This window comes from Pteropus vampyrus, unplaced genomic scaffold, assembly GCF_000151845.1.
Source record: "Pteropus vampyrus isolate Shadow unplaced genomic scaffold, Pvam_2.0 Scaffold2, whole genome shotgun sequence".
Classification (NCBI taxonomy): Eukaryota; Metazoa; Chordata; class Mammalia; order Chiroptera; family Pteropodidae; genus Pteropus; species Pteropus vampyrus.
Genome location: NW_011888783.1, coordinates 32,953,286 through 32,967,903, shown reverse-complemented (window position 1 = coordinate 32,967,903; position 14,618 = coordinate 32,953,286). Strand labels below are relative to the sequence as shown.

Genomic DNA, 14,618 nt, shown 5'->3' with positions numbered 1-14,618 from the left:
AAAAAAAAGGAAAAAATCCTCTAGTTCTACCAATGTCTTTTAAAACTATGATGCATATTTTTTCCATACTTTCTTTTATACATGAATATGGAAAATTAATAAAAATATGTATAAAACTAAATAAAATAGGATCAGAGGTATGAAGTGTCCAAAGACTGATAATCCCTTCCCTGCCGAAGTTATCAATAGTACAGAAACAAAACAAAGAATAAAATATGACTTATTACTAGTAGAAGCTCTACATATACTAGACAAATGGGCATGCTAATAGTGAACTCCAAAGGTGGGCATGCCTCAGCACTACGTGGGGGCAGACCTGTCCCTACATAGGGGGAGCCCCCACACAACTTATTCCATCGAGAAGATGAGAAATCACTCAGTGGCTGTGAAAAGACTGGCTGGGTCCTGCATGGACAAAGGGCAGCAATAGGGCCAGTTATTTACCAATCAGATAAGTCATTACACCATAGATAGAGTGAATAAAGGAGCAGGAGCAGACTCAGAGTGATACTAATAGGACTCTCTACTCAGGAAGGAAACCTCAGGGGTAGAGAAAAAGTATTTCTCATTAATATTAAATGTATCATTTCTTAACCTGCATTTCCACTTATGAACAACTATCCATGTTCATAAATATACATCAATACCAATATATTTAATAGCTGCATGATGTACAATTATATACAGTGGCCACAAAGTGCTTATCCAAGCTAGTGAGACGTTATCAGCCAACTGTGGTTTTAAATCCATCAAGTACCCAGCTTCCCCTCTTTGTTACATTCACTGGTATCATTCATATTGATGTTCCACATAGAACAAATACAAAAAAATTAAAAGATGTCAGGATTCACACATAAGCCTTTCTATAGATGTTTCATAGCATAAATACTTATCTTGTCTATCATCTATCTCTGCCACCACTTCCTTCACTCCTCCCAACCCTCAGAATGAATGTAGGCTCTAGTAATAGTAGAAAATTCGTTTTGTTTTGTTCACTATTATGATTTCAATTGGATAAAACAGTATTTGGGCACACAGTAGGTACTGAGTATTTGTTCAATGAATGAATGAATGATGCTGGCTGCTCCTCCATGTCCAATCACCCTGGCACAAAGGTGAGAAACAACAGCAGAGCTTCCGAGTATATGAACTATATAGTGTTTGTGATGCCCAATGTGGCCCCGGTGAAGTCTATGAGAAGTTCTGGACCAGCAACAGCTTCATCACTGAGCAAACATCCAAGGGGCAGCACAGGATCAAGCTTCAATAGCAATACCACGTGACGACAAAAGGCAGCAGCACTAGTGGGCTTACAAGGTTCCAATTCTCTGCTTGTTTACTAAAGAGGAATGGCAATACCTTTGGGAGTCTCAACAAGGGGGAAGGAAATGTCTCAAAAGGGAGGCAAAGTAAGACATAGAAACAACCCAAGTGTCCTCTGGTGGATGAATGGACAAATAAGATGTAGTATATATATACAACAGAATACTACTCAGCCATAAAAAGATAAAATATTGCCATTTGGGACAACATGCATGATCTAAAGAGTATTATGCTAAGTGAAATAAGTCAGATGGAAAAGGATAAGAACTGCATGATTTCACTCATATGTGGGAGATAAAACTAAAAGCAACAAATGAACGAACAAACAAACTCACAGACGAATGATGGTTACCAGAGGGGAAGGGTGGTGAGGGGAGGACAAAAGGTTAAAGGAAGTCAAATACAAGGTGATAGAAGGAGACTAGACTGTGGGTGGTGAGAGCACAATAGAGTATATAGATGTTGTATTATAAAGTTGTAAAACCTGAAACTGACATAATGTTATTAACAAATGCTACCCCCAATAAACTTAATTTAAAAAAAAAAGAGAGAAACTCCAGAGAGCTACCTCAGAGCCACTTCAGCCATGAGAGAACACAGGAAGAAGATGACCATCTATGAATTGGAAAGCTGGCTCTCACCAGACATCAAATCTGCCAGCACCTTATCTTGGAATTCTGTCTCCAGACTGTGAGAAATAAATTTGTTGATTAAAAAAAAGGTGGCGGGGCGGGGGGCGGGGGGCGGGGGGGGAGGCAAGGACTTGTACAGGGATATCCAGGTAACTAACTTTATATCTTGAGTCTGAAGAGCAAATCATATATATTTCATATGACTTGCCAGCTTCATGTTCATCTTCTCTCTTTGCTCATGATGGAGCTTAGTTTTTGTTGTTCAGATCATTTGGCATGGTGTTTAGAACTACCTGAAGATTAAATATTTACCCATCTTCCTCTTTGAAAATATAGTATTTCTTTTTTATGGGTAAATCTTTAGTCATCTCTGGAATTAATTTAGCACAAGGAGTAAGGAAGGGATAGAAAAAAATTTTTTTATTATTTGCAGTAGTTCCGACACCTAAGAATCTATCATTTCCTCTTTGATCTAAGAAGCCAGAATCATCAATTACCAAATTTTGTCAGTACACATGTTGTATGAGTACAAATATACACATGTGCACACAATTTTGGCCATGTGATATACAATTAAATGTGAAGTCTATTCAATACCCCCCGAAGCCCTCCCAATAATTTCAAAAATATCTAAACAGATTATTTTTACTTGATTTAATTTGATAGAAAATGGAAAAATCCTGATATGAATACTCTATCCTGCAGAGTTTACTCTCTACAACTATAAGGCTCCCAATTACTCTTTTTAAAAAGTATAAAATCTGAAGACTTTATAATGGCCTGCCAAAAAAGATTTCATTTTTCAAGTGAACTAAGTAACAGTTAAATTATGTATGTTGGAGTATTTTAAACTCCTGAAAAAATTTTAAATATTATAATTAAGGAACCATTCTTTTATAGCATGTCACATTGCCCAGTGTTGGAACCATATCTCACATTATACTGTATCAAATGTATAGAGAATGAGAGAGTTAAAAGAGCCCTCCTGGGGCCCACATGCTAAATTTCCAAGGTTTAGTGGGTGTTAAGTCATAACATTTCACCGCCAGGTTTTGATTACTGCATACAGAGAGCCTTAAATACCCAATGAAATACTTCAGAAAGATTCAAACAATATCATAAAGATACAGTCCATCAATACCAATAAGAAACAAAAAGACACCCCCTCCAAATAGTCCATTAAGTTGAACATACAGCTTTAAAAAGAATTCAAGTCTACCCATAAAACTTTTAATAAAAAAAGCTCTATAAGTAATAAAAAAAATTATATAAAACAAGAATGCCCACAAGAGACCTTTAAACCTCCTCCTACCATGTTTGGAAATAAAAACTCATGACTGATCTGCTTCCAACCATGACAGAGTATCTGGTACCAGATTTGCTATTCTACTAAAACCAAATATAAAACAGGCCAAAAATATATGAGGCAACTCTGTTCAAGAAATGAACAATAGGCAGTGCAGGTCTGAGATCTTTAAGGGAAGAGAAATATGAAGTCAGCCTCACGATGGCCTCAGCTTTATTGCTGGGAACACTTTCCTATCCCAACACAAGAAGGACCAGCCCAGGTAGAACAGGTGGGAGATAAGAGACTAGATTTCTGTGCTCAAGGTCCTTGCTGGGCAAGGGCTGGGCTACATACAAACACGCACAGGGTGAGGCTCTATGAGGTCTAGCATAAATCACCTACTAGAGGGCTGAAAGGCTGTGCAGTGCTGGGAGTCTTTGGAATTCCTGCCTGTTATGGACTGAATATCTGCATCCCCACAAAATTCATTAGTTGAAGTCCTAACCCGCAGTGTGGTCGTCTCTAAAGACTGGGCCTCCACAGGAGTAATTAAGTTAAACTGAGAGCATAAGGATGGGACCTTGATCCAACAGGATTAACTGTCATTAGAAGAGACACCAAAAGGCTCTCTCTCTCCTCATGTGCACAAAGAGGTCATTTGAGCATACAGTGAGAAGGCAGCCATCTACAACCCAAAGGAAGAGTCCTCACCAGATACCAACCCTGCTGGGACCTTGATCTTGGACTTCCAGTCTCCTGAACTATGAGAAAATAAATTTTTGTTGTTTAAGACATCTATTCTACAGTATTTAGTTATGGCTGGCCAAGGTGAATAATACTCCATCCAACTAGAGTAAAGAGAACATTTCAGGCATTCAGTTGAAACTCCAAAATGACCACACCTTAGGAGTAGAGGCCCCCTAGAATTCAGATCAATATCAAGTAGGCCTCCCTCAGGGGAAAAAAAAAAAGCCTGGCAAAAACCTAAAAGATCCTCCAATAAGATCCTCCTACATGACAGAAAAAAACTCAACACTCTTTAAAGGAAGACAACATAACCTAGCCTTCTTACAAAGAATAACTACAATGACCAATATAACATAAAAAATTACTAGGTATGCAAAAAATGCCCCACGATCAAGATAAAATTGATAAAAACAATTAACTGCATAACCCAAATGTTAGAATTAGCAAAAAAATGTACTTTAAAGCAGGTATTATATACTTTTTCAAGAACTTAAAGCAAAAGATGGTCATAATAAGTGAGCAGATGGTGAGTGTTCAGCAGAGAAATGGAAACTATAAAAATAGAATTTATAGAACTGAAAAGTACATCTTAATTAAAAATATTCACTGGATGAGCCTAAAAGCATATAGAAGATTACAGAAACAATGAAATGAAGAAAAGTCAATAAAAGTAATCAAATTTGAAGAACAGAGAAAAAAGATTTAAAAACCGAACACGGTCTCAGTCTATTAGTTTTTTAAACTTACTCTGTAACAAATTACTGTGAATTAAGTGGTTTAAAATACCACCTGTTATTAGCTCACATTTCTGTAGTTCAAAATCTAAGCAGGCTTGCCAGGGTTCTATGCTCAAGGTACTACAAGGCTTGTTGTTGGAGGATTGGCATTATTTAACTAAAACATGGTAAGTATATTCATGTATATTGGAATTATGTAAAGTGAAGAATTCCTGTACATTAAAGCAGAGTTTAAATCTTTCTTCAAATGTGCATGGAACTACCAAAAACTAGAAATAATCTAAGATGATATACACAGTGTATTCTCTGAATACGATGTATTTTTATTAGACCAAATATAAACTCAATCACATGGAAAATTAACGATCAGGACATATAGAAATTAAGACTATAATAGAAAGCAATATAAAAACATTACAATTAAGATACTACATATTATTATCTTGGGATGTGACTAAAGCAATGCTTAGATTTTAAAGGAAAAAATTGCTTTTTATGTACTAATGAGAAAAAAAACAATTATTTTTATACCTTAAAATTATACTAGAAGAACAGGAAAAACTGGCAAAAAAAATTTTTTTCAAGAGAAGCCATAAACTAGAAAATAGAAAGTAAGTAAATGAGTAGAATTGATTTTGGTATCTAACAGGAAACCACAGCTGACAGCTTTTACTAAAGATGTAAAAATGTTCTTTCTTTGGACTAATTCATTATAAGGTAAATAATTATCTGAAGATGTAGGAGAGCCTATTTTTTCTAGTTTATAAATAATTCATACATTTTTACACTATTAAAACAATGATATACACTTGTTATTAAATTCCTAGACCATACAAATCTTGTGTAGTTAAATTGAGATTAAAATATTTAAATACCCAATACCTCAACCTGATGGATTATAAATATCTGACCTGCTTCTCTGACTCCAATGACAACATCCATACTTAACATTCTAGAGTACTTGGGTTTAACATACATTTTCTCTTTTAATCTTCCTCCTCATTTAATGTTTTGATTTGTTTGGGTAAATTGTTATTGATGCAAATCTTCAGTTTACTCTAGTGAAAGCAGTAATATAAATTCTACTTTAAAACACACTATTCATTATCTCCTAAAATGAAAACCTACTTACAGCTCTGAATACTGAATGATAGGTAACAACTTAATTAAAACAACAATAACAAGTAATAGCTTCAAAGGATTTTACATATGCTAAACCACTTACACTTCAATACAAGGAAACTGAGACACTGAACAGTAACTAATGCAGTCATACAGCTAGTTAAGTCATAAACAGGTATTTCGATATGAGCAGTCTACCTCAATGTATGTCTTCTAAGTTTAAATACTATATTAAACATCCTTTTGAGGGCAATTTTTTTCAAAACTGCTAAATTAACTGTCCCCAACAAGTTAGTTTTCCATTTCCGTATGAATGAATATTTTAAACATACTGAATGGGACAAATGCAAGTTCAACTCTTATTTACAAGGAAAGGATCAGCCAGAATACCATGATTAACTCCATTTACTACATCATCTAATAATACATATATTTAGGAGCCTCTTGCTCTGGTTGAATACAGAAGACTGACTGCCACTCTTTTCATTTCACATGTCACCATCAACATTTTGCAGGGGACTAGGAAGAGTTGGGAGAGTTGGGTACATAGGGCACCGTGGGTGCATAGGGCAGATAGGAAGGAAGGAAAAAAAACACATCGAAATCATCTTTTACTTCCTTTTAATACTATAAAGCATCTATTAAAAAGGCAAAAGGTCTAGATCCAGCTTTATATTCCTGCACGTTCACTTCCTTCTTGTCTAATACTTCCAAGATGCCAGAGCCGTGCCTCCTTCCAATTCCAAAAAATGGGATGTTCATTTCCATAGCACTATTAGGAAACAAGGCAGAAGCATAAATGCAGTTTATAATTTTTACATAATAGATCTATCAGGAAGCTTCACGTACAAGACATTTACAGATAGTGTGGAAAAGAAAAATGAGTCTCCAAAACAGCAACTATCATGCCAAAATGTCACGGATAGAGAATCAAAAGCAATTAGCCTAGGAAGGTGATCACATGACCTCTGCAGACTTGAGGAAATCATTATGTACACTGTACACACATGTAGAGTACACACGTCACCCATTAAACAGTGAAGACCTCAAGCATAGGCAGTTATAGGTCCAGTAAGAAAATAATATTAAGGGTTGTCTGGAAGATGGGAGCAATATTTATTACTCCAAAAGATGATCTGAAGATGCCAATAAGCCAGTGTTAAACTCAGTTCTAAAAAGGAAAGGATAAGTGAAAAAGAAGTTTAGACAATACCCAAATGTCGCAGGTTTCCAAAAACAATACTCTTACTACGGGAGTTTGATAAATATTGCTGACTGGTTGTTTGAAACAGGAAAAAGACTGTAAGCAAAACATTTTTAAAAATTTGTAACTTAAAGTGAAAAGCCAAGGTGGGGGGAGGGAGAAGGTGAGATCTGGGGATACGAGGCAACCAAAGAGGAAAAAAATAACAGGAGATAAAGAAATGATATATTCTTAAGTTCTGTTTTGATACCTGGGTGTTAGTTATATGATTGGAACGCTCAGTTCATGTTAAAAGGTCTACTCTTTTAACATGAAAAACACCTGTGAGGTCCTTTCATTTAAACAAAAATAAGCAGCAAAAGCAAATCCACCTACGTAAACTACTATAGTACTATGTTGTATATTCACCTGTAGAAAAATCATCCTTTCGCCCTCTCGCCTTACTTTCAAACTATACTCTAAATAAGCTTAGAGCTAAATATTATTATCAAGGAATAAAAATGTATATTTTTAAATATCAACATCAACAGTTCATATGAAACACAAATATAAATGACAATTTCTTTTCTCTTAAATTCTAAAAGAGGCTAAACAAAATTCCTTTTTATGATTTTATCAATCTTATCATAAACCCACATGAAAGAATAAAGGTCAAAAACAGCTAAGACTGTCAAAATGAAGAAAAACAAGATGGAGGAATTGTCCTACTATCTATAAAGGTCACTGAGATTAGAATGTGGTATTGGTGCAGGACGGCTAAAGTAAAGAGTGTGGAAGAACAGAAAGCATAGATACAGGCCTCATAAAAGGAAATGTACCATTTAGAGAGTTTTCCAAAACAGTAGGGAAGGGATAGACAATTCAACACATAGTGATTAGACAAATTGATTATTTCTACTGTCAATTGCCTATCCAATCAAATCCTCCCTTAGACCCTACACAAAGATCAAGTCCAGGTGGATTAAACAACTGTGAAAATCAAAATTTTCATAAAACTTTCAGAAGAAAATATGACAAAATCTGTATTAACTCAGGGTAGAGAAAGCTTTCTTAAACAAGAAAAATAAAATCATGGGAGAAAGATGGTATCAGTAAATTAAAATTTTCTTAACAATAAAAGACATCAGAAACAAGTAAAAAGAAACAAACTGTGATACATATTTGCAATTCTCATAACCAACTAAATTAGTAGAAAATGTATATGAAACTCTAAAAATCAATAAGAAAAAATAATCCAATAGAATAAGTAAAAGTAATGAGCATGCAACTTATAGAAAATGGAATGACCAAGAAATATATGAAAAAATGCTCAACTTCATTAGCAATGAAATTGAAATTAAATGAAAACAATGCCCTATTTCACACCCATCAAACTGGTATAAATTTAAAAACCTGAAAATACCTAGTGTTGCTGAAAATGTGGAACAGGGTCTTCACTTCCTCTGCTGGTGGGAATAAAATCTCCCACAAACAGAAGGGCAACTCTGCACTATCTACAGTTTTAATAACGAATTCCTCTTCAATATATATATGATCCCTGGAGAATCACTTGTGAAGAAAATATGGATGAGAACTTTCACCTCAGTGTTGTCTGTAATGGCAAAAAACTGGAAAAAACTTTATGTCCATGGGAGCATGGATAAAAAAATGTGGTATATTCATACAGTGGAATACCACATAGCTCTTAAAATTCAGGAACTAGAGCTACAAATACCAAAAAGATGATGAACAACCAGTTACAAACGACATGCAAAGAATGACACTACTTTTATGAAGTTTAAAAACAAGCAATACGTATAGTATACCCATATATATAGTATACACAGTTGACTCTTGAACAAAATGGATTTGAACTATATGGGTCCACTTAAATGCAAATTTTTTTCCCACCAACAATTTGAAAAAACTTGGAGCGAACCATATAGCCTAAAACAGACGACATAAATTTATGGTACCGATAAACATAACATAGTAGTACTATAAATGTATTTTCTCTTCCTCATGATTTTTATAACAATTTCTTTTCTCTAGCTTACTTTACTGTAAGAATACAGTATGTAATACACATCATATACAAAACATGTGTTAATCGACTGTTTACGTTATCAGTAGGCTATCAGTAGTAAAGTTCTGGGGGAGTTATATGAGGATTTCTGACTGTGCGGTGGGTCAGTGTTCCCAACCTCACATGGATCAAGGATCAACTGTATATTATAAAACAGTTTACAACTTTTTGGAGAGTGTTTAACTCTGAGAAGGGAGAAAAAAGACAAGATCAGATAGCTACTAAATATACCAGATAATTTCAACTGTATCTTGAATGCTTTCTTAAAAAAAAGAAAAAAAAGAAGCGTGGCAAAATTTTAGAACTTGACAGAGTTGGCTGAAAGGAATAGGATGTTATAAACCATATGTTAAAAATATTTCATAGTTTAAAAAAATAAAAAATACATTAATTAAAATTTGTATCTATCCAAAGATATTAGGATTTTTGGTACCACGTAAGCAAAATATAAGGAAAAAATGGCTCTTAAGGCTAACATTCTCATCTACAACCAGGATTTTTGGTACCATGTAAGCAAAATATAAGGAAAAAATGGCTCTTAAGGCTAACATTCTCATCTACAACCAGGATTTTTGGTACCATGTAAGCAAAATATAAGGAAAAAATGGCTCTTAAGGCTAACATTCTCACCTACAACCAAAAATTTTTTTCATTTTAATTTTTTATAAAGGTTATAAGAACCTCATTGTGTCTAACAACTGACCTAATAAGTATGCGAACATTATAAATATGAACATAAAAAGTAAACTTATATTATCAAAGCGATATCAATATCTATTTTTATACTAAGGTTTCTTGTAAACTAAAATAAAAGCCCTAAGCTACCTTATTGTTAAGTTCTTTGAACACAACACAAGCCAAAGACACACCAATACAGGCCTAATTTCACTTGGAAAGTCTTTTTAAGAAAAAGTTCACACTTCAATCCACTGTCAGTTTCATAGAGGTATAATTTGAGCTCAGCTTTGTGGGCATAAGTAAGTGTATTTTTATGGAAAGAAATATCAAGGTTGTTGATAAAAGCAACAGTCTATCAGTGAATAGTAATTGGTAGAAGCAGAACCTGGCAAGAAAGACTGCCTCAACTGAGTAAAGAGAAAAAAGATATGCAAATAAGAACTGGAGCTAGGGAGCAGAACAGACAGTCATGAGTCAGGAGCCAATGTAATAAGACTGGAAAAAGTGGTATAGAATATAAGGAAATTATATTCATTTTAACAATAACCACTTAATCTTCCTACTAGGCTCTGTCCTCATGTTTCACTTTTGCCTTGGAATCACCTAAGAGGCTGCACCAACCAGACTCCACATCAGGAACCCCAGAGTCCTCCTTTAAGACATGGGGCTGAGGCTAGGGGGAGCGGTGTGTATGTGTATTTTCTCTCTTTCTCTCAGGACAGCTTCAAAAAAAAATGTATTGAACAAAAAATAAATCCAGGTTTTAAGGAATCCAATATTTAAAGAGCTCTGATGTTACCATACCTAGCATATCAATCAGGGTTTGTGGGTTCCACTTCTGAAAAAAGTAGGTACTTGTCAGAGTTTCTTAACTCCTAGCTTTTGGCTTGCTTCCATTTGACGAGTTGTATACTATCAACTTATAAGTGCCTTTCTAGACACCTTGACCCACTACAGCTTTTTCTCAAGCTTGAGAAAAGGGTTTCTCCTCCACATGAATGATGTCAGGAAGATTTCTCAGACTCTGGTGAGACTGCACTCACCAAAAAAAGAGGTAGTTTCATCTTTAAAGGCTCTTAATTATAAAATGATCATTGCACACATATAGTAATAGATAAGGTTCTTTCCTGCAGATAGAAGGGATGTCAAAAAGTGGGAAAGAGAGAGATAGAACAGTGTCAACACCTTTACAAGAAAGTTTCTGCCTGAAGGTCTTTGTCTTCTCTTGAGGGAAGAAGACCATTTTAAGTAAAGGAAAAATATAAAACATCTCGTGTATTTCTAGTACTATATTTATCTCACTATAGGACAACCATCTTTTTGTATGTGTATGTATCCTCCATTAGAATGAGTTCCTTAAGGGCAGGAATTTAGTATACTTCTTAAAATTTTGTGTCCCCACAACTTAACGCAATGTCTGAGACACATTCAATGCATGTTTGTTGAATGAGAGGTGAACCAAGGTGTGACAAAAAAGAAACAACGGTAAAAATATGACTGCGGCAAAGAGAGTAGGTGAAAAAGACAATGACACGGCAAAGGAACATTACTGTAGACATCTCAAGTTAAATGACTTGCTTGCATTACTTGACTATTTCAAATTAAAAGGAGCTTTAAGTTCTGAAAAATGCAATATATAATTTTTCTTCTATGGTAAAGGTTTAAGGCCAATTTGAACTCCTTAGTATTTCATTCTCCTTTTTCTATTAATTCCATTCACTTGTCTAAAAAACTTTACAGATAGGCTTCAATCAAACTTGCTCTTTTACCATTAAACTGCCTTCTGAATACTGACTTCAGTCATACTTGAATTAAATAAGTACTTGAAGCTTTGGTGAATGGCAATGGCCATGAAGTAACCTACACACAGTAATATTTTTTGTCTGAACAGCAGCAGCTCTTTTACTACAGTGATACCAAACTGTGATCCACTAAATCAAGCAGGGACCGCAGGAGTCACTGAAAATTTAGAAAGGCAAAACAGGCAGAGCAACTCCGCCTACTTCTAGAAGTTTTCAATGAGAAAACGATGGGCTTCTGGGAAAACCTTTCCCTTGAAGAAAGAGTTCCATAGTTTTTTAAGTTTGGAAATAATGTCTTATTCTATGTTGCCCTGTTTTATTTCACTAAGACAAAATTAAAGTCTTCATACTAGCAATAAAAAGTACAGGTCTCATTGCCACAAAACAAGACACCATAAGGTATTCCAAAAACAGAAGCTGTGGGCCTCAATGTGAAGCTTCCTAGATTTATGACAGTCACCTGTGTTAAACTATCAAGGAAAAAAGTTGAATAAAATTATGAAAATACATATTTGAAGGCTATCTAGGGTCAAGATATAATTATAAAAATTTTTAGCTCTCTGGGAATAGAAGGTATCATATCATATTTAACTTTTAAACATGCTTTTGGGATCACATGTCAAAATAGGGCACTTTCTAGAATCTTCTCATAATTAGAATATTGTAACTATGAAACAGATGGCTCACTACTATGATATGCGTACCGTGTGTGACTCTGGTAATTTTCAGCCATTCATTTTTTCATTCCACTAAGTCCTAAAACTCTGTCTAGGGTTCTGTTAACTACTACTACAAAAATATGTACTTAGTCATTTAGGTTTACTGTTATTCAAATGCCCAAAATAAGTTCTCTCATCCTATCCACGTTTTTCTCACTCCATAGTCTGAGACACTGGCGCCCTTACAACCCCAACAAATAAAATATTAATTGTTCTGAACTGTTTTGAGATCTTAGGGTTTTCCTTTTTACACTCTAAGCCAGAACATCTTGTAGCACTTGCACCATTCGCGGATAGAGAGTAAAACTTCCAACCTGAAGCTCTGCTATCAGGGCTTGGATAACAGTGAAATAGGTTCCTCCTATTGAATGAGGCAAGTCAAGGTCTCTAGTGTTGGGCTGCCCTAGACAGCAGGGTCTCTACCGCTACATTTACCAAAGGGGTAAGGGGTGCTTAACCAGCTCCAGAGGGAGCAGGAAGTTTGTATCATCAACCCCACAATTGCTTAATTAGTCCAGTCTCCAGCAAGCCCCAGGTTCTTCTACCCCATTCCTGCGCTTAGCGAGTGGAATGGCTTTCTTTCGGAGTCCTCAACCTCAGGTGGGCAGGGAGCATTCTCCAGGCCGCTAGCGATGAGCCTAGGTTACCCACCCGCTGGAGAGGCAGCGGCGCCGCCCCCTTTCTCTCTCTTTGGCTTTCCAGTCCCCGGAGTCGCCACCGCCCACTTTCTAGCACGACGAACAGCAACTTGGGCCCGGGAACCAGCACTTACCCACGTCTTGCTCGAAGGGGTTGGCGGTGAACAGAGGCATCTTACCGACGCCCAAGCCCCAGTCGCTGCGGTCTGGCTGAGGATGGGCGGCTGCTCTGGGTTTGGTGACCCGCGGCCGCGGCTTCCTAGACGGCTCGGCTCCGACCGCGTCCTGGCACTTCCGCCACCGCACTTGCCCGATTCCTGCCTGACGGGCCAGCTCCGGGCCCGCGCTCCGCCCCCGCGCTCCGCGGGCGATTCACCTCCAAGGCTGAGGTCCTACCAGCCGTAGGCATCCTGTCAGCGCCCCTGTCGCCGCTGTTCGTGGGGAGGAGGCGACAGCCCTGGTCCCAGGCCCCCTATGGGTCAGGCGACTGCCGCTGCCACCTTTCCATCGATAGGACCCCAGCAAGTCGGAACGGGGACCTTCCGGGCCGGAAGTTGTCGCGCCCAGAACTGGGCGACGCCAGAACCCCGGAAACAAGGCCGGTGGTAGCATTGAAGGGCCTTGGTCTTCTGGGATTTCTGCGTGGGGCTGCCGGTGCAGGCGGCTAAGTTCTTGCTCATTTAATTGGTTTCTAATCTGCAGGCTGGTCCTTTGAGGTGGCCGTGGATCCGCGACTATGGTCACGTCACAGTTCTGTTGCCCTGGATACAGATGGAACCTCCGCCCAGAGGTGGCTTTGAGAGTGTGTAGAGGGTTTAGCTCTTTTCTTGAGCGCTTATGGTGTTGCATTGCCCTTGGTGCCTAAACACCACAAAAATAACCACAGTAACTTTGGCTCTATGGGGAGTAGCTTTGCTTCCTATCCTGTGGTGGACCTGAAAACACTGCTGGACTCTGAGAGCCGGAAGAGGAATTAGACACACTTCCTGCCTTGATGTCGCTGACAGTTTTATAGGGGCAGCGTATAGCATATACATGACACACACCCCCCTTATCCTTATGGGGGGGGTATGTGGTCTAAGACTGCCCCCCAATACCTGAAACCTTGGCTAGTATTTATGTTTTTAACTATATACACACCTATGATAAAGTTTAACTTAGGATAGTAAGAGAATAATAAAATTGAACAATTATAATAATATACTGTAATAAAAGTTAAGTGAATTGATTTGGGCCATTAAGTAAAATAAGGGTTACTTGAACACAAGCACTGTGGTAGCACAAGTCTGTCTAATAACCCAGGGCTACAAAGTGCCTAACCGGGCGGAGGGGTCGGAGTGGAAGTTAGTTCATACAGATTGGGTGTGCTGGAAAAAGGGATAATTCAAATTTCAGCTGCTTGGAGCAGGGTGACTTGACTCAGAATGGCTAGCAATTTAAAACTTATGAATTGTTTATTTCTGGAATTTTCTATTTAATATTTTTGGACCATGATTAACCCAGTATTATTGAAACCACAGAAAGTGAAACCACAAATAAGGGCGGACTACTGTATAGCCAGGAGTCACAACTCGAATTCCATTGGATCCAGCCAAGTATCTGAATGTAAAAGGGCAAGGACACTTTCTACCCACACTTTCTATCCCTCATAGCCCTGCTTTAT

At 37.2% G+C, this 14,618-nt stretch overlaps 1 protein-coding gene across 3 annotated transcripts in view; it reads right to left on the bottom strand.

Annotated features, from left to right (window-relative positions):
* Positions 1-13,283, bottom strand: part of STAM2 (signal transducing adaptor molecule 2) — a 38,269-nt gene extending 24,986 nt beyond the window's left edge. For 2 of the 3 annotated variants that reach the window (XM_011359373.2, XM_023530122.1), the window contains exon 1: positions 13,090-13,283. In XM_011359373.2, the coding sequence (XP_011357675.1) occupies positions 13,090-13,129 (40 nt within the window). In that variant the 5' untranslated portion in view covers positions 13,130-13,283. Of the gene's footprint in view, positions 1-1,891; positions 2,012-13,089 lie in introns of all 3 variants that reach the window. The other variant, XM_023530130.1, reaches the window with a different exon arrangement.
* Positions 13,284-14,618: the final 1,335 nt, after the last annotated feature.